Raw genomic sequence first — 23,193 nt, 5'->3', positions numbered from 1 at the left:
GCTATGGCATGCCTGGTGTCTGGGAATGTTTCTGTGTAAGGGCACAGGATGCTTAGCTGCTGTGGCAATGCCCTGCATGAGGAGGCTCTATGCAAGAGTCCTGTAAGCTCTGACCTTGATCTCAGGTACACAGCTCCTAGGAATGAAGGAACTCTTATGTTAGACAGCCACAATGTTTCACCAGCTCCGCTTCTCTGGTTCCTGCCCGCCTTATCATAACTTTAAACAATGGGCTTTCTTGAGAGCTACACAAAGCTCCTAACACTGCACTTTGCAACTGTGGATTGCAAGTATGGAAAAGTTACATAGATGTCCTAGTTTCTGTAACTTCCCTGAATACAAAGAATAATGGCTGCATAGTCTTTAACCTGATAATGAGACACATATAAATAAAGATTGCAGGCTTAACTCTTTAGATCTGCATCTCCATCAGAGAGAGCTCTGCTAATCTCACCTCATCTTACCTCATCTGCTAAACTCACCTAATCTCAGCTGCATCTTCAAAATCTGTGTTTGTGAATCTTTATTTTCAATCCCCCTTCGCCCCTCTCCAGACCTGAGAGTTTGACTGCGCTGGTTGCCGCAGTTGAAATTAAGTTCAGTTTCTCTCAAGAGGCAACTTCTCTGGTCTCTCTCCTCATAACCAATATAAAATGGTGGCATAGACATATAACAACAGCTAGCACAAGCCTATTCAGAGAGGGGGAAAGCAAGATATGAAGAAGCCTTTTATCCTTAGAAATTCTGAAATCCAGACAAATGTTGGGAGTTCCCTGAGTGGGCGTCAAGGTCTAAGAGTGGTCTTTGTAGTTGCTGGTTCTGCCTTCAAACTCGCTCTTCCCTGCTCCAGGGTAAGCATTTGCAGCTGAGTAGTCTCACTGGTCTGCCTCCTGACAGTCACATTTGGGGGGCCTGACACTCTCATTCTGCACTTTGTCCCTTCTGGTTGAAGCTGGCATGTTTTTGCGGAAATAACATTTTTTGTGGGTTTTCCTGTGATGTTTTCTGGCTTAGGTTCTATCAAAAGCCATGGCCACAGACCTAGTTGAGATCTGTGCCTGAGGCCTTGCTGTGATGGCCGTGGGAGATCATGCTTGAGCCTCTCAGAGGTTGTGTCCTGCTCATGAGAGCCCAGGAGGCACACTCATGCCCTTGAAAGTCCCTTGTGTGACAGAAGCCGCTCTGGTCCTCTGATCTTGCTGAGCTCTTAACAGAAGTTTCTGTACCAACCTCAGCTTTTCTTTAGACAGCACACCCCTGACTGTGCTCAGAAGCCATTTCTTCATTTAACATCTTTGCCATCTGGAGAGGCTGAGAATTTTCAAAATCAGAAATTCCTAGTTCCATTGGGTTGACTCATTCTTCCCTTGGTCTGTCTCCTCCTCTCATATTTTGCTACACACAGGAAGAAGAAGCAGGCAGGACCTGCTTGGGAATCTCCTCGGCTAACCAAGTTCATCACTCATGTTCTACTCTCCATGACTACTGGCAACCAATCTTCTTTGTGGAAAAGATCCCCTCACTTCTGTGTCTGATGATCTACTCCTCACTTCCTTCTGCGCACACACTGGAGAATCCTCCAAGTCCAGATTCCTGCTTCCATTCTGGTCAAGGTAACCTAGGCTTCCTCAGCATCTGCCTGGGAATATTACCAGCCTCCACCCAGCGCCTGTTTGCAGAGCCATGCCCTCCCCATTTTAGTTATGTTACAGAAGCATCCCACTCTGGTACTGACATCTCTTCTGGTTATTTCTTTCTGTGGAATAGCACCACAAAGTCTGTGGTTTAAACAACACACATTTGTTTTCTCACAGTTTCTGTGGATCAGGACACCAGGTACAGTTTGGTTGGGTCCTTTACTTCTGGGTCTCATAAAACTGCAATCACAGTGTCTGCTGGAGTTGAGGCTCATCTGAGGCTCGATCAGGGAAGAATCTACTTGCAAGCTCACGTGGCTGTTGGCAGCATGCAACTTTTTTGTAGGCTCTTGGGATGAGTGTCTTGCCAACTGGAGGCCAGAGGCTGCTGGAGGCTTCCCTTGGTTCCCTTGCTATGGAGATATTGCCAACAGTACCTTGATGCCCTCAAACCCAGCAATGGAAAGACACTCCTTGCAAGATGAACATTACATGCTTATTATGTGTTTATATAACAAAATCACATACCCATATTCCTGCCATCTATCTATATGTATGTATATATATGTGTGTGTATGTATATATATGCACACACATATATATTTGGTACTAAGGATTGAACCCAGAGGTGCTCTTCACTGAGCTACAACCTCAACTCTTTTAACTTTTTATTTTGAGACAAGGTCTTGCTGGGTTGCCAAGGCTGACCTTGAACTTGCCTTCCCTGCCTCAGTCTCCTGAGTTGCTGGGATTACAGGCATGTGCCACCATGCCCAGCTTCTCTTTGCCATATGCTGTTGGTTAGGAGCAAGTGACAGGATCCAGAGGAGGGAATTAGATAAAGGCATGAGAATTAGCCAAGGGGATTCTGGGGACCATCTTAGAGTCCATCTGTCATCATTTCTTCTTAGGATCTCAGGACCAGGGAGACTAGGCACACTCATTCATTCAAGTCAACTTACCACAGGGGAGGTACATGGATTTCAGCAGCAATGATCTACCCAGGATCCTCTGCCTATTGTTCCTCAAGTAACAGTTCCCAGGTGTCATTGGCCACCATGGTCTTCCTTAGCACATAGTGACAGTTAAAACACACAGAGCTGAGGGCTTGGACTGCACCTCTCTAGCTTCATAAGATGTAGAAAGTAAAGTTAGAAGTGAGTCTCACCTGGATGCCACATTCCCAGACCCGAATTTGTACACACATACATACAAACATACACGTGTACGTGTATATGAAACATTGAACATTTTCCACAGCTTAAACGTTTAGAAAGTATTTAAATGAATTATGATACTCATAAATTATAGTGCCTGCCAATTATGCAAATATTCAGAGATTTAGAATAGAAAAATATTCCTAGGGGGGAAGGCAGTTTACAAAGCAGGAGGTTTCAAATGTGATTCCTCCTAAATATATGCATGGGTATGTGTATTAAAATGTTAAAAGTGGCTATCTGTAGGTGGGTAGCATGAAGGATGATTTTACATTTCTTCCTTTAATCAGCATTATTAAAAATATGAAATGTATCACTTTTATGTTATAGGGTCCAGCTTTAAAATGTTTGCTTATTTTAACTTTAGAATGTGAGCTATTTGTGGTTGGACATGTGTTGTTGATTTCTGTATTTCTAGCCCCTAGCATAACTCCCGTGGGCATATTAGGTTCTTAATAAATGTTTTTGAATAAACACATGAATTTTAGAATGTTTAAAATCTAAAATCAAGATATTCTATGAATATGAAAATAGTAGGAGTTTACATGCATTTTTATAAATAAAACAAAAACAAAATCCTGAAACCTGGATTCTACTTCCTCAAAGAAACTAACTAGGGGTTGGGGATTGCGGCTCAGTGGTAGAGAGCTTGCCTAGCATGTGTGAAGCTCTGGGTTTGATTCTCAGCACCACATGTAAATAAAGGAATAAAATAAAGATCTATCAACATCTAAGAAAATTAAAAAAAAAAAAAAAAAGAAAGAAACTAACTACTCCAATCGCAAGTAAAGTCAAACATTTTACCTCAGGGGTCCTGGGGAATGGTGGTAGACAGTGTGGCTGTTACTGAAGGCTGCTTTGAATAAGTGAGTCTTGCAGATAATCTAATGTTTCTTGTTTTAGTCTATAGTTTTAAACCGTCTTCCTGTATATGACTTTCGAAACAGACACTAATGAAAACTGATGAAGGGGCTGAGTTGTGGCTCAGTGACAGAGTACTTGCCTGGCATGTGTGAGGCCCTGGGTTGGATCCTCAACATCACATACAAAGATAAATAAATAAAGTAAAGGTATGTGTCCATCTACAAAAAAAAAAATCTGATGATGTTATTGTCAATGATTCCTATTGTGTTCCACCACTATAGGAATTGGTAATAAACTTTCAATTTTTTTTTTTTTTTTTTTGGGTGCTGGGGATCGAACCCAGGGCCTTGTGCTTACAAGGCAAGCACTCTACCAGCTGAGCTATCTCCCCAACCCCTGGTAATAAACTTTCTATTGATTTTTAACTTTAAAATGGATGAGGAAGAAAAATAAGGGGCCCAATAAGTGGCCCTTGTAATATTGGGAATTTACTATAAATAAGTTCTTGCTTTTCTCTTTTTTTTCCCACTTAGAATAAAACATTACTCACCAAGATGAGTGGGTAAGGGATCTTTCCCCCAAGAATACTGAACAGTGACACGGCATGGTATTTTATAAGTTATTATTTCATCATAACTCTCATGCTCACGTGATTTTTAAAGATAATGTGGCAAGAATACTTTAATCCTCTTTTACAGAGAGACAGAGATTGAAGTGCAGAGTCTAAGGAGGTATTTACAGTTGATTTAGAGACTCGGCAGCCATCAAATAATAGCAATGTTTCTGGTTGATCTTTCTGTGTAAGTTTAGCCAAGACCCTTTAACCCCCTCCTACTCACCAGTTTCTTGATTCTGAAAAAAATAAAAGAGCAAATTCCTAATTAATTATAGAACCTTCGGTGACTCTAATGTTTTGTGAGGAGTAGAGTCCCCTTTTCAGTCTCTTCTTTGCCCAACAAATGTGCCGAGCCCTGTGAGAGCTCCAGATTGCAGCCCCTCTGGTCCCAGCAGAGTGACCAAGCTGTCCCCCATAGTCCTGAGGCCAGCAAGACTTCCCTGGTGCGTTTCAGCTTGTTGGATTTCCTGGGGGACTGTGGCTTCAGCCTTGGTCTCTTCCAGGTTCAGTCAACTGCCTATCATCCTGCATTTATCCCCCTCAAAATGCAGAGGTTGCTGCAAGATGAAGGGAGCCAAGTCCCAGTTGATGGCTGGGGACACATGGAAATGGCCAGTGCTGCTGCTGCTGCTGCGTTTCCCTGAGAAAGGCACCCGCTTCCCTCTCCTGCCATAGCACACATCCCCTGGTCACCTCCTACCCAAGTTCCTGTGTGGAAGTTCCCTGTTCTGCACCTTCTAGGTCTCCAGTCTGAGCCCCACCCAGATAGCCCACCCATCAGCTCCCTGCCTCCTTCTTCTCTTTGCTGGTCTTTGGTCTTCTTTTCTCTTTTTATCCCTAAAGTCAAGCTTTTCTTTCAAATCTTCAGCTCCCTTCTCCACCAGCAAACCTACACACAACTAATGTGAGGTTGCCCTTCTCCTCTAGGAGGGCCTAAAACAGACTCATTCCCTGCAGGAGATGCTCAGAGGTTGTACTGGCTTCCAGACTGTCCTTTTTGTTAAATAGTTTTTTCCTGATGTTAAAGTAAACAATCTTTTATAAAAACGAGAAAGTACAGGGAGGTAGAAATGAGAAAACAGAATCAGACTCTCACCATCCACAGTTCTTGCTAAGATTCACATCCATTTCTTTTGAGACTGTGTTCTGTTCATACGAGGTACATGTGCTTATCCAGAAGGACTGAGATGCACGTTTTTGGTATCTCCTTCTATCTAGCATGATGTTTGAACATTTTCCAATATGATGAAGTATTCTTTTAAATACATTATGCTTAAAGTTAACCTTTCCAGATGTTTCCCCTTATATGGGAGGGAGAAATCATCCCTATCATTAGGGCCATTCCTAAGTTTGAATATTCTAAAACTCTGTATTTGGATTTTGGGATGATTAAAATTAAACATTAAAAAATATGAAAAAAGCTAGTATCATCATAGATATTATGGTGGACCAAAAATCCCTATATGTAAATACTTAATTTAATGGACAACAGTGGTGTTATCCATCAAGAATACCAAAAGAAGCTAAAAATAGTGATCGTTGAGTAAGACTGCAGGAGATATTCTAAGAACAGATGAGGAAACATGATAGCAAATGCCTCTGTGGTTTGTAAATAGACTTGTGCTCTGTTGGAAGAGGCCAGGTCTTCTGTTCGGCTAGGGAACAGGACCCATGGTCTAACTTCCATCCTATCTTAATGGCCGATGGGTGGGGAAGTGACCATGCTTGTCCTTATAAGTCTAGTAATCATAAAGGCCTATTTCTCTGATTCTTACAATGGTATGTAGGGTAAAAGACTTTTGGATGGATACATTGTTGGTCAAGAGGCTCAGAAACTTATTTACTTTGATAAAAGCAATGAATCTTCCATTTTATTTGCTTTATGAAATAGGAAATCTGATTAGATCCTCAGGAAGCCCCAGGTTCAGGTAAAGGCCTCTCAAGGCCTTGGTGAATGGTAAAGGCATCTGGATGACATAACCTGCAGTCTGGTCCTATCTGTTACTAACCACTGGAGGGATTCAATCAAATTACTTCACTTTTCTGAGGTTCAGATTTTTCTTCTGGAAAAAAAATATAAAAGAAATACATACTCATTATAAAGACATTAAGCAATATTTCAGTAAATAAAATAAAAATGTATTTTACTTCACTCTCTAGTCTACCCCTCGATGTCAACTTTGTTAAAACTTTGATATGCATCACTTCATTTATTTCTCTACAAGTATTTAAATATTTCCTTATAGATTGATCAAACTTTATATTTTGTCCTATAACTTGCTTTTTGCACTTAACAGTAAGTAAGGGCATTAATTAGCTCCTGTAGCAGACTTCTATTGCATGGCACAGAGATTCCTTAATTAATTGAACAATTCTCAGGACTGGTGCATGTTTGGGTTGAACTTGATCTTTTACCATGTTCACCAAAAATGTGCAACTTGATGTTTTCCCCAAAATGCACACACCTGTAATCCCAGCTACGAGGCCCAGGGAAGATGATCACAAGTTTGAGTCCAGCCTCAACAACTTAGCAAGACTGTCACGAAATAAAAATAGAAAGGACTGGGGATGTATCTCAGTGGTAGAGCACTTGCCCAGCATGTGCAAGGCTCTGGTTCAACCCCCAGCATTGCAAAAAAAAAAAAAAAAAAAAAAAAAAAAATTATTTTAAATGCTTCCCTTCCATACCTTCTCTAACATTGAATATCATAAAGCAAAGACAAAAGCTAAATGTTTTACCCCCAAAGATCTGGCTTTGCAAAATCAAGCATGTGGCAGGGACTATCACCAATTACAATGAAGGTGGCAAAGCCATCTCAGTTGACGTCTTTTTTCCAGCTAGGTTTTGCATGCATGGAAGCTGTGCTAATGCTCAGTTAGCTCTGAGGGGAAAGAGAAGATTATGGCAGGGCAATAGAGGGTCTGTGGGGAGAGTCCCTGTGTCTGATGGGCCCTTCTGGCTTCTGCACTCACTTCCTCACTCAGATTTCAAGTCTGAGTGGTGGTTTGGAAGTTGTCCCCTAGACCTCGGCATTGGTGAGCCCCCTCCACGTCCCACAGAGGTTGACTTCCTAGTTACCATTAGTTTTCCTTTCACACCTTTTTTTCAGTAACTCTTTTTAGTTCACAAAATTCTTGCAGTTTTAAAACCTTTAACTTTCAAAAATTTCAGTCAAGGACACTGTAAGTATGCAAGAAACCAGGTCTACATGGTACTGGTGGGGAAATAGTGACATGTTGTCATGACTCCACACTGAACGCCTATAGTAACCGCCTACCGCCTCTCTAAGGCCTTCACCCTCTTCCCTGACCTCCTCTGATATGACCTATACTCCTGGGCCAGAAAAAGTGCCCACAACGTGGAATGTCTTCCATGCCTGACCTCCATCCCCTGCTCCATCTGCTTCCTCAGTGTTTCCTGGGGTACACCCACTGTCCAACCTAATCAGACTCTGCAAACACTGCTTCCTGTGTCCATGTCTATCTACCTGCTGACCCAGTGGAGAACTGAATTGTCGCCCAGCACATCAGCCTTTTCTTTGTTTCTGATTGATCTTTGAAGATGTAGCTCAATGCCACCTTCCAGGGGAAGGTGAACTGCCTGGGAAGGTTAACCCCATCCTGGCCTCAATCTCTGTCATTGAGATGGTTAAGCAGATCTGCACGGATTATTTCACACCTCCATCTTCTGCAGTAGACGCCGCTAAGGCTGATTTCTAGCTAACCACGGGCCCTGTGTGTAGGTCATCTTGCTATCACATATCAAAGTTCCAGGCATTTTGGAGAGGCACAGTTACTGTTAATTGAGTTGACTTGAATTCAGTTAGCAAAACGCAGTGGTGAGGCTGAAGTTATTTGAAGATTGATTTGTTTGGTGATGTTGACGTAAGTTCCTACAAAGTATTGTTTTGTCAAATTAGCTGCACTTAACAAATTATAAAATCTACTAACACATCACATATCTGGGAGAATGTCAATTGGCAGAATGATCCCAAACTCCACGTATAGGATGAGGCATGAGAGATTCCATTGTTACTTTTTGGTTCTCCTTGATAGGATTCCTGTACAATAGCTATGGTTCTTGAAGGATTCTGAGACTGTTTGCAACATTTGAAAGTACATTTAATGAAAATACAAAACTAGCTCAGTGGTAGAGTGCTTGCCTAGCACATGTGAGACACTGGGGTCAATCCTCAGCACCACATAAAGATAAGTAAATAAAATAAAGATGTAAAACAATTTTAAAAATATACATATAGGGGCTGGGGAGATAGCTCAGTTGGTAGAGTGCTTGCCTTGCAAGCACAAGGCCCTGGGTTCGATCCCCAGCACCCAAAAAAAAAAAAATATATACATATATAATAGGACACACTTTGCTTGTGCTTGTTCAATTAATTTCTTACAGGCATAGTATCATCCTTCCAACCTTCGATATGCTCAAACGATTTTGATCTGCCCCTTTTTGATGTGTTAAATGGGATAAATCCCTCCTGTCACATTCTGACTGTGATAAGAATAATTGCTTTCTATCTAAATAAGTCACCCTTTAATCTAAGGTCTTAAGTTCTTTAATGTCTACAATTATACTTGGAGTTTAAAGTTTTTACACATGCAAAGGTCCTCTGAAATACATAATAAGACATTTCCCAATGTCCTAATAGGTGTTAAAGGAGGAAGTTCATTCCATTACTCCTTTGTTATGGAAACCTGACTCCTAGGACCAAGTGACTTCAGAGAATACTCTCTTTGTTCCCAGAGAAGAAATGTCTTGAAGTTAGCATAACCCAAAATGGGCATTGCTATTTAAATAATTGTTGGTATAATGTCTCTAGAAGTTATCTTTATGGAGTTATTTATGGGAAAAATGTTAACTATGTTTATTAAGTCTGAGAAGTTGATTTAAGATGAAAAATGATATTATAAAAGAATTGTTGGTATTTACCAACACTGCTTAAGGTAACATTATTTATCCCTGGCAGAGACATATTTTAATTCATATTTTCATGTATTATCAGTGATACTTTAAAGTGGTATCATCCTTTCAGAAGCTGTTTTGGAAATATGCATCTGGAACTCAAAATATGCTCACACCCATTAACTTACTAGTTCTACTTCTGGAAGTCTAACGATCTGGCATTCCACAGCCATGAATGAACCAGTATCACTTTATTGTGTGGGGTGGTGGATTTAAAAATAAATGATTATATAAAGCATGAATACAGACAATATAAGTATATTTCTGGAAATATAAACAAACTATAGTTTGATGGTTTTAAACAACAGTAACCAGGGTCTTTTTCTAATTTATCTATGCACACCAGTAACTCCATTCCTGGTTGTTCCCACGGACAGCACAAATTTGGATGCTGTTACCTCATTCTGTTCAGAACCCTCATTTCCTAGGGTTCTCTGGAATCCACTCCTGTGGGAGAACAAAAATGAACATCTATTTTTGAATTTCCTTACTCCACCAAAATTAAATAACCCATATTTTCTTTCCTGGTTGTGTTTGAAACATCCCTGGTACTATAGTAAATGCTCACCTATGTTGGAGTCTCTCTCTGGATCAGCTGCTTGGTACTGGGGATCTTTTTGTCTGGTGTGAGCCCCAAGTTATAAACCCTCTACTTACAACTGTTCTGTCCTGTATTTCCTAATACCTGACAGGGATCACCTATCATATTTTCCCATTAAATGTCCCTTTAAGAATTTTTAAAGTGTATCCTAGTATGTCCATTCTAGAGTAAACACTTTGGAATGATTTGGTCAAATTAAAAAAATATATTGGATATTTCTAAAGTTTGATTTTTATATATTTGCCAACCTATCCAGGTGCCTAATATTGCTCTCTATTTGTTCAAATCTTTGTTTTAGGGCTGGGGATGTGGATGGGTGGTTAAGTGCCCCCGGATTCAATCCCTTGTACAAAAAAAAAAAAAAAAAAATCCTCAAATCTTTGTTTTAGTTTATCATAAAATTTTACAGTTTTATTCTCCACTTCCCTGATCACTAAACAATACCCCCGGTGGCAATTATTCCATAGAAACTAGCATAGAATGAGCAGGAGATGAGAGAAGAGAGGGATTCAGGCTACCAATATCTGTGTGTATATTAGGCAGATGACTGTGAATAAAAATTGTTGGTATGCATAGATAAATAGAAAAATTTGATTTTTGAGTCCTAAATTACTTTTGTTTAAAACTATCAAACTATAGTTTTTTTAAAGTTTATATTTAGGAATATATACTTATATTCTCTATATTCATACTTTATATAACAACATATTTTTAAAAATTCACCATCCCACACAATGAAGTGATGTAGTCATGGCATGGCTGTGGAATGCTGGATTGTTAGACTTCCAGAAATAGAATTAGAAAGTTAATGGGTATGAGCATATTTTGAATTCCTGATGTATATTTCCAAAACAGTTTCTGAAAGGATGATACAACTTTATAGTACCACTGGTAATACATGAAAATATGTCTTTGCCAGAAATAAATACTATCACCTTAAGTAATATTAGTAAATATTAAATTATGATTACTAAATAATAATAAATATTATCTTATAAAACTTGGTTCTCATTGGCTAAGTGTCTAAACTTTTTAAAAAATTCTATAGTTCCCTAGGGGACTTTTGGGAGCATTGTTTTTGTTGCATTATACAAGACATGGAAGGATTAAGGAATCATTTTTAGATAATGGTACATAATTTTCAAATTTAAAAAATTTGATAATTGTTGCTTCCTGCAGGCACCTGGGACACCAGTGATGGCCTCTGGGTCCGGAGACACTTTGGTGCCACCTGCTGCTTGCTAATGATATGCCAGGCACTTGCTCCTGTCCATTTCCAAATCATTTTCAAATCCTAGCTCCTTACCAGCATATTAAAAAAAAAAAAAAAAAATTAAGTGGTCAGATTCATAATAATTCAAATAACTTTGGGACACTATGAAAAAACAAAGACTTCTCAATCATTTAACTATATAGTTTTTGACTCTTGACCTAATTACAGATTTCACATGTTGAGTTTACTTTGCTAATGACATGCATCTTATTTTCCTCATCAACAGATATGTTAAAGTTAATTGTATCCTGCCAATTGTGATATGTGATATAAATAATCCAATGATAAAATTTCTGAATAAATTATTTTTATTGTGGTTAGAATAATTCTAACTACAGAGTTACTACTGTAATAGGGTTACTCTCATTCACTTGCATTCTGACTGATCTTTCTCTTTCTTTCCTTCCTTCCTTCCTTCCTTCCTTCCTTCCTTTCTTTTTCCTCCCTTCCCCCCCCCCCCCTCTCTCTCTCTTTCTTTCTTTCTTCCTCAGTACTGGTGATTGAACCCAGGGGGCTTCATCACTGAGCTACACCCCCAACCTTTAATTTTTATTTTGAGACACGGTGTCGCTAAGTTGCTGAGACTGGACTTGAACTTCCTCCTGCTCAGCCTCTTGAGTCACTGGGATCACCAGTGTGCACCACCTTACCCGGCTCTGACACATGTTTCTTAAACACGAAGGAGATACAGAAGCAGCTTAAGCACATTTTCATTCATTCGGTTAGTAAATAACATGTTAGCCATGTACCAGTACTTTACTTGGTAGGAGGGATTCAGTGGTAAACATAAAAAAGCTCTTGTCTTCATACCATCGCAGACCAGCCTGAAGCCTGGGTCTCTGCATGTCACAAATACACAAAAATAAAATTGTTTAAACTGTGGGAACCTGTGCCTAAAAACCTGCCAGTCGGCACTGCTGCAGTGTAGCCGACAGACCTGAATCCCCACGCGTGCCCTGTGCACCCAAGCTTCAAGGAAGTCGGTCCCAGTGCTCTGCGGCTGGCAGTGCTGTTTCTGGACCCTGCTTCAGAGTGCAGGTCAGGGAAGAGACAAATGGACCTGTCACTCATCCTTTCAAAATGCAGCACCATAATAGATTTTGACATAATGAGGTGTTATTTCTAAGTGGTTCCAAACATGTAATTTCATATTTCCTTTTGTTTTCCAATTTATGGTTCTGGATGTGCTTAGGAATTTGTGTAGCATTCCCAATAACTGAATGTGGCAGCTGAGGAATTTTTAACAATATTAAAGAATTTGTATGGCTCCAATTTGAAAAGAGGCCACTATAGCTAACCATGAATGAAAGTGATATCCATTCTTTACCATGGTAACTAGGTGGATGTTGAATAATAAACTTGTAATTTATTTTTGTGAAAATATTTCATAAGGTAATATTTACCAAAAACCCTTTAAACTCATTTAAATAATTTTATTTAAAATTTTGTCACTGATTACACTCTACGTTTGGCTTCCTAGAATAAAATAACTTTTGAAAAGAAGTGAAAAGTACCCTTAATGCATCATTTTTATTTAATTTATATTTTTATAAAAACACGTAAATTTTACACACCCTGAATATAATTAAATTTATTTTAAACTCTATCATTATTGTTGATAGAACATAATTACATTAAAATTGTTCTTATGTGGGGCTGCTGGGATCAAACCCAGGTCCTCACACATGAGGGGAATAAGAAGCAGGTAAACAAATCAGATAATTTTAGGTGTGATAAATGCTGGTAACAGGTGTCCCTTTCATGTAAAGGGGGTGCCTTGGATATAAGCCTTGCTGTTCAACCACTGCTGGCTTATTTTCCTTACTCTTCTCCCTCTTTAACTTCCTAATCTTAGAGGAAGCAAGATTAATATTCTTCCTGTCCTAAACCGAGTTATCTGTATTTCTGTTCACTGCTTACAAGAATAAAGAAACTCTGGACTGGGAAACTGGAACAACAGATCTTTTAAGGACATAAGTTGAACATTCATTAGTTTGTTCCTTTGGAGGAACAGTGATTGAAACAAGGAGTTTCAATTCCTCTACTATATGGACCTCCCCCAACCAGAATGAATGTATGATTAAAACATGGTCTCTGAAACAGTGTTTTCCTTATATTTAGAAATATTAATTGGAACTAAAATTATGATCTTAATGAACGTAAAATAGTAAAAGTTATAAAAAGAATTTTTAGGAAACTTGCAGAACTATGTATAATCTATAACTGGTAATTTAAATTCAAAAACTGAAAAAATAAGTTTGCTCTGATCCTCATTGAGTAATTTATGACCCAGGTATATAATCGCAAAATCTGAGGGGTTGACAGTCAAAAAACAATTGGGAACAAATTCAAAGAATTGTTTTAAAATGAAGAAAACACGATTTATGATCACCATGTATTTTTCAAACCAAAGCTTTTTATAAAAAAATCATATTTATGAACTTCTGACTTATTTCCCTTACTTTCCTAGCCTACTTCCAAAGTAAAATATAGTATGGTGCTCTGTACCGTTAGTGTTAGCACAAAAAGACCAGGCTGGTCACAAAACTCTTGAATCATCTCAGCTCTTTATTCAGGAACAAGGTTTCACACCGGAACAGGGGATGCAGGGATGGAATGACACCAGTGGACCCACTTTTCTGGTGGAAAATGAGCCACTGAACAAAGAAAGGGACAGGGTTTATATAAGTTATTTTGAGGAGTGGTCTAGTGAGCAAATCAGTTTTCTTGGGCACTCAGGAATTTGAACTTTTTGGGTCAGGAGTCTGTGGGCATTGTGGAGAATGTTCACTTTGAAGGAGATTAAGGCCTCCTACTTTAGGGGTGATGGAACACCTCCTGCCCCTCTGCAACCCGCACCTGGAAAACACTTGTCTTGGGAGATGAAGACTGTCAGTGCCTGGCCTTCTTTTTCACTCCCTTTTCCCAGCCCACATTATCTTGGGGATTTTTTCATTTTCCATATCTATTACTTAGAGCTGACAGAGAAGGCTCAACCAAATATCTATAGTACATTTTTCAATTTCACTTTGATAAAGCTTTTAGAAATGTACACAGGATTTTTTTTCCCCCACAAAAAAAGTCAAAGAAAATAGAGCTGATTTTCATTCTTTACTGAATCCCCAAAGCTAGTTGCTTTTATAAAGGTAAAATTCCTGTGTCACTTGAGAAAGTAAAACAAAATTCCTAGGAGAGATGTTTGTCAGGATGAAATAGCCTGCGCTTTCATATCATTTTCTGCAATGAAAATGTAGATGAGTAACTACCTGCAGAAACAACCGAAGGCAATCTGTGGTTGTCGTTAAGTGCCGTTCAAGCAACCCAACCACAAAAGATCGCGTTAATGAACCGGGAAGAATCTGCAGAAAGTACAGTAAAGGGGGCCCCTCCCTGTATTTGGAAGGGTCTAGGATATTCTCCTGGGAAGAGGGATGTGGAAGACAGGTGCGCTCGGCGCGTGAAAAGGATGCTTCCGATGAGTGGCAGGTCCCCCGCGCCCCTTGGTCCGCGCGGGTTCGAGAGGCCCCTCTGCTAGTGTTCACGACGCTGCCCTGGAAGTCAGCTGGGTAGGTCGGTGCGCGGGGCCCTGTTTGGACTGGAGAGAGAGCTGGATTTGCTAGAAGCCATCAACCGTTCACTCGAACGGGTGCATTTGCTGTTTGTGAATCACCCCTCACTCTGTGTCCCCCGGAGCGCGCATGCAACCCCCCGGGGTGGCGGAGCCCGGAATCCGCTGATCGGTGGCTCATCCCGTGAAATTCTCCGCCGTTCCCACTTCACAGAGCACGTAATAAACGTGGAGAGGACTCGCAGCGGTGGAGTCCTGTCCCGACCAGCGGGACATCAACGAGGACCGCGAACCTAAGAGAGAAGGAATGAAAGGGACAACAGACGCAGGGAGTGACAGCAAGACAGGAATTCTGATCAAGCTGCAAATTTTCATTGTTCACACGGGTATTTATATCCTGAGGGAATGAGGGGTATGACGAGGTGCAGGCTGGTTGGCTGTGTTCTTCTATTGGGCTCCTGATAGGGTGCAAGTTCGGGGAAGGTGAAATCCCGGAAGAGAAGCAGGGACGGCGCCATAGGCACCATGTTCTCAGAATAAGAACTTCTTGGTCCCTGACAGAGTCCCCCAGAAGTCGCCCCCGGAAGTCGCGGCGCTGAGATCTGAACCCGCGATGCGCCCTTATGAGCCAGTTTTAACACTGGGCGCTGCTGCTGGATAGGTGCATACTGACCAAACGACTGAGGCTACAAAAGGCCTCGCCGAGGTTGAAATCCAGACGCAAGCAGCGGGGCACACCACTTGGGCACCACAGCTGGAGAGCGGACTGTCACAGCTGGAGACCAGCGGCCGGCAGGGGAGGCGTGGGCGTGGGCGGGGCTGGCGGCGGGGAGGCGGGGCTGGCGCCTCGCGTTTCCCACAGAATTGTACCTCTTCGCTTGCCGTAGAGTGGGAACCGGAAGCGCCTCTGAGGTCTGCTGTAGGTTTCCGGGCGAGGGCTGCACTCGCCGATGCCATGTGGTAGCCTCTGTGAGGCGTTCTTGGTTTCCAAGTCCTGTCAAAATTCAGGGCTTCGGGTGAGGAGCTGCTTGGTGTCGTGCAGGGCGCTCTGCCGCGGGAGGGTAACGGGTCCGTGGGGTCCGGGGTTGAGGAAAACCTTGGCGCGGCCAGGGGGCTAGAGCCCGCGGTTGACCTGTTGTCGGGGTGTTTGCAAGTCGGGTTCGGCGACCCCGGGGACAGCGGATTCGTGCGTGCTGGAGAGCGCTGCCTGCAGAGGAAAACTGCCTGGACCGAGGCATTTGCAGCTTACAGATGAGCCACCTGCAGTTTGCATGCACCTCTCCCAATGGTTCTTTTTCTTAGTGTTTTTAGAAATCGCTGGTGTGCAAGATGACGTCCTTAGCCCAGCAGCTCCAACGACTCGCCCTCCCTCAAAGTGATCCCAGTCTCTTATCTAGAGATGAAGTTGCCTCTTTGTTGTTTGACCCCAAGGAAGCGGCCACCATCGACAGGGACACTGCTTTTGCCATCGGTGAGCCAGCCTTAACTTTGGAAAGATCTTTGAAACGTTTGTTTTCGAACCATTGCTGTATTTTCTTGTTTTCTCTTTTAATCTGCTTTCTTCCCTAGCAATGTGTAACTCCGTAACTTACATTAAGGGAAAGAGAACGGCCACCTTGTTCTAGATGCTTGGAACATATTTTAGGTAGTGGTATCTGAGTTTCAGAAACGAAAAAACAAGAGTAGTAAGGTAAACTAATACGTGAAAAGACAGAGTAGCCAAAAAGGTACTGGGTTGTGGCTGGGATGGAGGAGTCTTCCAGGAGGACTGGCCTAGTTTTTGTACAGGATATTTAAACACAATTCAAGAAAGCAAGAAGAATGACTGCTGCCATGAAGTACTCTCTCTTCTCCTACTTAATGAGGCAGGATTAATTCTATGAGTTGAAAGTTAGAAATCTGTGTTTGGATCTATATTATGTGTTGTACATGCTAAAAGAATTCATAGACTTTAGGACTAGTTAAAACTGTAAAAGAGGAAGGAATAAATTTACATGCAAAGACTTGCTAAATAAATCTACTCTTTCCTAGGATGCACTGGCCTGGAAGAGCTGCTTGGAATTGATCCTGCCTTTGAGCAGTTTGAAGCGCCATTGTTCAGCCAGCTGGCAAAAACCTTGGAGCGCAGCGTTCAGACCAAAGCTGTGAACAAACAGCTGGATGAAAATATTTCGTTATTTCTTATTCACTTGTCCCCTTACTTCCTGCTTAAGCCAGCACAGAAGTGTCTGGAGTGGTTGATTCACAGGTAGCTAATAGAATTATAGAAATAACTATGGGCTAACCACTTTTAAAAAATTAAGTAGTTGAGGAACCCTTACTATTTAAAGCTGAAAGATTAGATATGTTGAGAGTTTAATATGATGTCTAGAACTTGAAATAAGCATGCTTTTCTGTTAAATACACTATGAAAAGATCCATTTGTTTTAAACTCATTCGTTCTTAGGATCTCTAAGGCCAGAGCTAGGATACAACTGAAGTTTGTTTCCAAGATCTGATCTTTCATCTACTTTGGAAATTGTGTCAGTAATTTTTCTGTTCATTTTCTCACTCATTGGCATCATATTACAGCTTACACGTTTTTGTTTATTGTCCCCAATATGTGTTTTAGAAATAGAAAGATTTTGGTTTCATTAATGGAGATGTGCAAGTATAATGGTTTCCTTTAAAGGAAACGAGTCGTTGAGAAAACATAATTTTAACTTGGGTCTTCTGGTTACTAGAACATTAGAGATAAAAAGGAATGTTCAGAAATCTATAAAATTTCCCTTTGTTGTCTAGAACTTAATTTCTGCCAAATAGATCCTTAATATAAGGAGTACTTTTGCATTTGAGTTTTCATTTATTTCCTTGTGTAACTAATTTATTCAGTGACACTTTGATGCACAGATGAGTAGCTTACTCTTGGATACTATTTTGAAATGTCTTAGTAAAGGTTTATGTAAACTTTGTGTCAGAGGTAGCTCAGAGTAGTTGAGAAAAGAAATCTTTATGGAAAAAAATAACACGTTGGCTAATTCTAAAGCATATGTGAGACTAACTAATAGAAGACAGAGCAGTGTGGGAATGTGAGAAAAAGTACATGTAAAGGTATAGGACAGTTAGACACAAGAGGGAGCACTTGCCTGGAGAATTAGGAAAAGCACCTTGAAGAAGGAGCAATGTGTACGCTAGGTCCTGAAGACTGAGAAGGGTTTATTGTGTCTGACAGAATTAATTTGCTACATCCTAGGTATTTTTAGCTCATTGATATGTAATTTGGACAAGTCAGGAAATATACACCTATAAATTTTATGTCAATTTGAGTTGTTTGCTCTATCCCCATCTACATCCATCTTAGGCTACGGGATTTATACAGTTTTGTGAAGCTGATGTGCAAATTATATGTCATTGTAATTTGATTTATATATACACGCACACACATATATGTATTATCCAAAGAAATTAATGTAGTTTTCTTTTAAATGAATCTTTTGTTTTTTTTAAGTAGGGTAGTTTGGAAAGCTGTGCAAGGCAACTAGAACATAGGGAGAAGCCAAGCTTCTGTATCTTCCTGGCCAGTTGGTTTTCTTTCGATTGGGATAATTCCATAGTTTGACTTATGTTGAGAGAAAGTGAGTCAGGTGTAAAATCTCATACTGAATATTCAAAAATTTTACTGTGTAAGAATTGGCAGAACCACATTGAGGTGAATTCAAATACAAAGCAAAGGGCCTATTTAAGTATTCTGTATTTTGCTTATAGTGATGTGATTGTTTTTTACTGATATTCTTTCTAGATATTTTAGCTCTTGATGTATAATTTGGACACATTAAGAAATAATTTCATGCTAGGTGAAATAAGCTGGTCCTGAAAAACCAAAGGCATTATGTTCTCTCTGATATGTGGATGTTAACCTACAACAAGGGAGGGGAAGATCAGAAGTTCATTGGATGAGAAAAAGGGGAATGATGGGAAGGGAGAGGAGATGGGAGTTGAAAAGACAGTAAAATGAATCAGATGTAACTTTCCTATCCTTACATATGAATACACAACCAATGTAACTCCACATCGTATACAAACACAACAGTGGGATCATATTGGAACAAGTTATACTTAAGAACAAGTTATACTTATTCTTTGTATAGTGTGTCAAAATATACCCTACTGACATGTGTATCTAGAAAGAACAGATTTAAGAAATATATATACTCCTATAAATTTCATATCAATTTGAATCATTTGCTCTTTCCTCAGGTTCCACATCCATCTTTATAATCAAGACAGCCTCATTGGTTGTGTTCTGCCATACCATGAGACAAGAATATTTGTGAGGGTAATACAACTTCTAAAAATTCATAATCCAAAGCACAAGTGGTTCTGGTTGTTCCCAATTAAGGTATGATTATTAAATGATGTATCATTATAAAATTTGATTAAGGTATATAGTTTTGAAAAAAAGTTCTTAGTACTTCTGGGTATAGTTCAGATGTTATCTCTATTACCTTTATTTTCTGACTTCCAGTTGAAACTTACTAGTAACATCTAGCATTTATTTAGTACCTGACATCAGTGTAGGCATTTTACATTATAGTATCTTAAATTCTTACAGGGCTGTTTGTTACTGATGAGGACAGACTCAGAAAATTAAGTTACTTGCTAGAGTTCACATGACCATAAAGTGTGAGGAGTTGGGATTTGAATCCCAATCTGATGTTAACAGCCTGTGTCTTTCCACTATTCCATGATGTTTGGCATTTTAAGTTTTGGAACTGAAGAACTTTAATGAGTGTGGGTGATGAAAAACCAAAAATTAAAAAGATAAGGATAACTTGAAAAACTTTAGGAAATTACAAAAATTATGAATAAGGTGTTAGAAGTTAATTGACAAATGAATAAAAGGATAGTTGCTTAGCAGAAAGGGTCTGGGTAAGATTAGATAACAGAATTACAGTAAAACCAACTGACTTGCCATTAGTACTTTGCAGCGCATAGGTACATATGCAGAGAGCATGAAAGTAGCCGTGAGACTGTGCAGAGAATTAGACGATGATGGTGAGGTCACCAGAGTGAGATAGAGGAAAGGAATGAGGAATTTTGAATTGAAAGGAGAATTTAAGAATCTGGATATAAAGCCCTTGAACTAAAGAGTGTCAGAAAGACAAACTATGGTAAAGCTGATTGTCCAACTGCTCTTCCCAGGATTCTCTCTGCTGATAATCTCAAGATCTTTTCCCCTTATCTGTACACATACACCCAGCTGCTCCCTAGGAACTCATATTCAGATATCCAAACCTCATTCATCCTAAAGATTTCTTCAGATTCTCATTTCATTGATTTATTCAGTGTTTCTGAGCATTCCATACAGACCAGTACAATGCTAGGTGGTGAGAATGATGATGTAAGCTGGCTAGCTTCCTGGTCTGTTTCTGTTGTTAGCATTTTTGCAAAGCAGTGATAAACCCGTATCACATTAACACAGAAATCAGATACAACCAGTAGAATTACTAAGAAGCTAGAGAATCCAGATTGAGATAAGTGCATATCAAAATGTGATATGCACATTTTCCACTGAGTTCTCTGCCTTTATTTTTGGCCTTCTTTTTTTAAATTTTTGGAGTTTGCATAGTTTTATTTATGAATCTCATCAACATAATTAGTTATGAGAAGAGGTTATATTTTGTACTTGTGAACTATAGCAGTATGAAGACATTATTAGGGTAGGTACTTGAAAATATTCATCAGTTGATGAATAGCGTTAATGTCTTATTCTTTCTATCAATAACAGCAATCAGGGGTGCCCTTAGCTAAGGGCACCTTGATTACCCACTGCTATAAAGATCTGGGATTCATGGATTTCATTTGTAGCCTGGTGACCAAGTCTGTGAAGGTGAGTAGTGTATTGTTTCATGCATGTTTGAGTTCATGAAATGATTGCCTGCTGAGAAAGAAGAAAACATACTAAATAAAGCCTTCTCTAGGAATAATGGAATTTGAAGAAATTTGTTTTGTTAAATAATATGCTGTTTTGGAGCACCTTTTGTCACCAAAGGTGTTTTTCTACAAGGACAAATCAGTCTGTTCCTTGGTAAATTTTAGGTAACAGTAATTATTCAAACAAAGAAACATTTTAAAATGTCAGGAAGAGGGTTCAATCCCCAGCACTGCCAAAAAAAAAAAAAAATGTCAGGAAGATTGTTAGGCATTTGATTCTTTTCCTATTGTGTATTTATTGTTACAAATATAAAAAGTAAAATGTCAGAGTAGGTCAGGAGAGCTGTAAATATTTTTGTGTTTGTGTGCCTTGTTTCAGGTGTTTGCTGAGTACCCAGGAAGCTCGGCTCAGTTGCGGGTGCTCTTGGCTTTCTATGCTTCCACCATTGTGTCTGCTCTAGTGGCTGCTGAGGACATATCAGACAATGTCATTGCTAAACTATTTCCATATATCCAAAAGGTTAGTCCTGCTGATATGTCAAGTATTTTGTACTTAATGGAACTTAATGGAATTTTCTTGATTTTTAAAATTTCATTTAAGTAAAAATGTTTTTAAATGAACATTTTATTTTGGATAATTGATAAGACTTAATCTTTATGTAAAATATATGACTTTTTTCAGACCCTAAGTAGGTTTTTAAGAATAACTGTTGGGCCGGGTGCTGTGGCACATTCCTGTATTCCCAATGACTCAGGAGGCTGAGGCAGGAGGATCACAAGTTGGAAGCTAACCATAGTAACTTAGCAAGACTGTCTCAAAATAAAAAAAAAAATTTAAAAAGGGGGCCGGGAATGTGGCTCAGTGGTAAAGTGCCCCTGGGTTGAATCTCTGATACCAAAAAAAGGAATAACTATTGGCTCTACATATAGCCTTGCTGCTGTCTCTGAGATCTATAACCTTAGCAGTCTCTTTACTGGAAAGAGAAGAGCAGACAGTCTTCAGGTGCAGACGACACACACCTGTTCTCTTGAGTGCCTTGCTGCTGGCTGTCTTCACAGAGCCCTGTGGGGTGCTGAGGGGCACTCCCACCATTGTCCCAGTGTTCTTCATCAGATGCTTTTTTACTTCTGTTAGTGATCTGATTGAAGTCTCCCTTCCACAGATAGGGGTTTTCAGATAAAAGCAGAGCATGTTAGTTCCCGTCAGGATGTATAGTGTGTCTTTGAGTTAGAAGATTTCAGAGATCCCTTGTCTCATCCAAGAGATGTATCTCATCCCTGGGTCCACTCAGGAGAAGGTTCAGCAAGTGGATTTTCTATTTGTGAAGAATGGTTGGTTGACTGTCCATTTGTGTTAGATGCTATTAATACCTACCTTATTACATTGTTTGTAATTTATTTTTTAACAGAAACATGAAACAAAAATTATATATATTTGTGGGGTATTATCATGTTCTGATATGTATATATGTGGTGTAATATTTAAATCAGAGTAAACTCATCTCTAACATTAATGTTTATAATTTGTTATGGTAAACATTTTAAGGAGAAGAAAATAACCCCTATGCTTGGTTGTTTTCCTTATATTTTAAAAAATATATAGGGTTTAAAATCATCTTTACCAGATTACAGAGCTGCAACATACATGATAATATGTCAGATCTCTGTGAAAGTGACAATGGAGGATACCTTCGTTAATTCACTGGCATCACAGATCATCAGAACGTTGACTAAGGTTCCCTCCTTGGTCAAGGATGGATTAGGTTGCTTGATTATTCTCCTGCAGAGACAGAAGCCAGAGAGCCTTGGGAAAAAGTATGTATCATTGAACTGACAAATGATGCTAATCGAGGTGAACAAAGTTACTTTGAATAATTTTTGTGAGATGAGCAATTAACTGTTTTTTATATTGCCGCTTGTCTCACTTGTCAACCTCTCATGTTCTTGCTTCTTCAAAGGCCTTTTCCTCACTTGTGTAATGTTCCCAATCTTACTACAATACTTCACGGTTTATCTGAAACACATGACATCAGTCCTCTTCTGCGTTATATGCTTCCCCATCTGGTTGTAGCCATCGTTCATCACATTGCAGGTACATAGTTGTGTGTCTTGTGTCCAGAGCTTACTTTCTAAAATGTAGAAATGTCTTAATAGGAACCACACCCTGCTTGATACCTTCAGACCATTTAAAATTCCCACCATCTAATTATTTCTGTGCAACTTGTCTTATTCCTATGTGGGAAATACTTGGATCGGGAGAGATCCTGTAATTGCTAAGTGATTTCTGAGAATTCCATCAAATAGTCTCTACATGAAAAGGGCTGTGGGGTTATTTTAAAGTATATTTACTGAGTAAACTTTTCTTTCCCCTTTAGGTGCTTAATCATCTTTAGTGATTAATTCACACTAAATATCTCATCCTCATCCAGCTGCCAAAAAAAATTTCCTTCTGAGAGTCATTAAAAGTATAAGTCCAGCCAGGCATGGTGGCACATGCCTGTTAATCCCAGTGACTTAGGAGGCTGAGAC

General features: G+C 39.7%; 1 protein-coding gene across 4 annotated transcripts in view; it reads left to right on the top strand.

Moving 5' to 3' along the window:
* Window positions 1-15,248: 15,248 nt before the first annotated feature.
* The window catches only part of Heatr1 (HEAT repeat containing 1), a 45,615-nt gene continuing 37,670 nt past the window's right edge, over window positions 15,249-23,193 (top strand). The window contains exons 1-8 of one of the 4 annotated variants that reach the window (XM_047521287.1): window positions 15,249-15,412; window positions 16,054-16,222; window positions 16,783-16,999; window positions 18,988-19,129; window positions 20,519-20,620; window positions 21,044-21,184; window positions 22,268-22,479; window positions 22,623-22,756. In XM_047521287.1, the coding sequence (XP_047377243.1) occupies window positions 16,081-16,222; window positions 16,783-16,999; window positions 18,988-19,129; window positions 20,519-20,620; window positions 21,044-21,184; window positions 22,268-22,479; window positions 22,623-22,756 (1,090 nt within the window). In that variant the 5' untranslated portion in view covers window positions 15,249-15,412; window positions 16,054-16,080. Of the gene's footprint in view, window positions 15,555-15,580; window positions 16,223-16,782; window positions 17,000-18,987; window positions 19,130-20,518; window positions 20,621-21,043; window positions 21,185-22,267; window positions 22,480-22,622; window positions 22,757-23,193 lie in introns of those variants that run through there. The other 3 variants (XM_047521285.1, XM_047521286.1, XM_047521284.1) reach the window with 3 other exon arrangements.

This window comes from Sciurus carolinensis, chromosome 12, assembly GCF_902686445.1.
Source record: "Sciurus carolinensis chromosome 12, mSciCar1.2, whole genome shotgun sequence".
NCBI classification, from domain to species: Eukaryota; Metazoa; Chordata; class Mammalia; order Rodentia; family Sciuridae; genus Sciurus; species Sciurus carolinensis.
The sequence above is the reverse complement of the archived record's forward strand: the minus strand, read 5'-3'. Positions and strand labels throughout refer to the sequence as shown.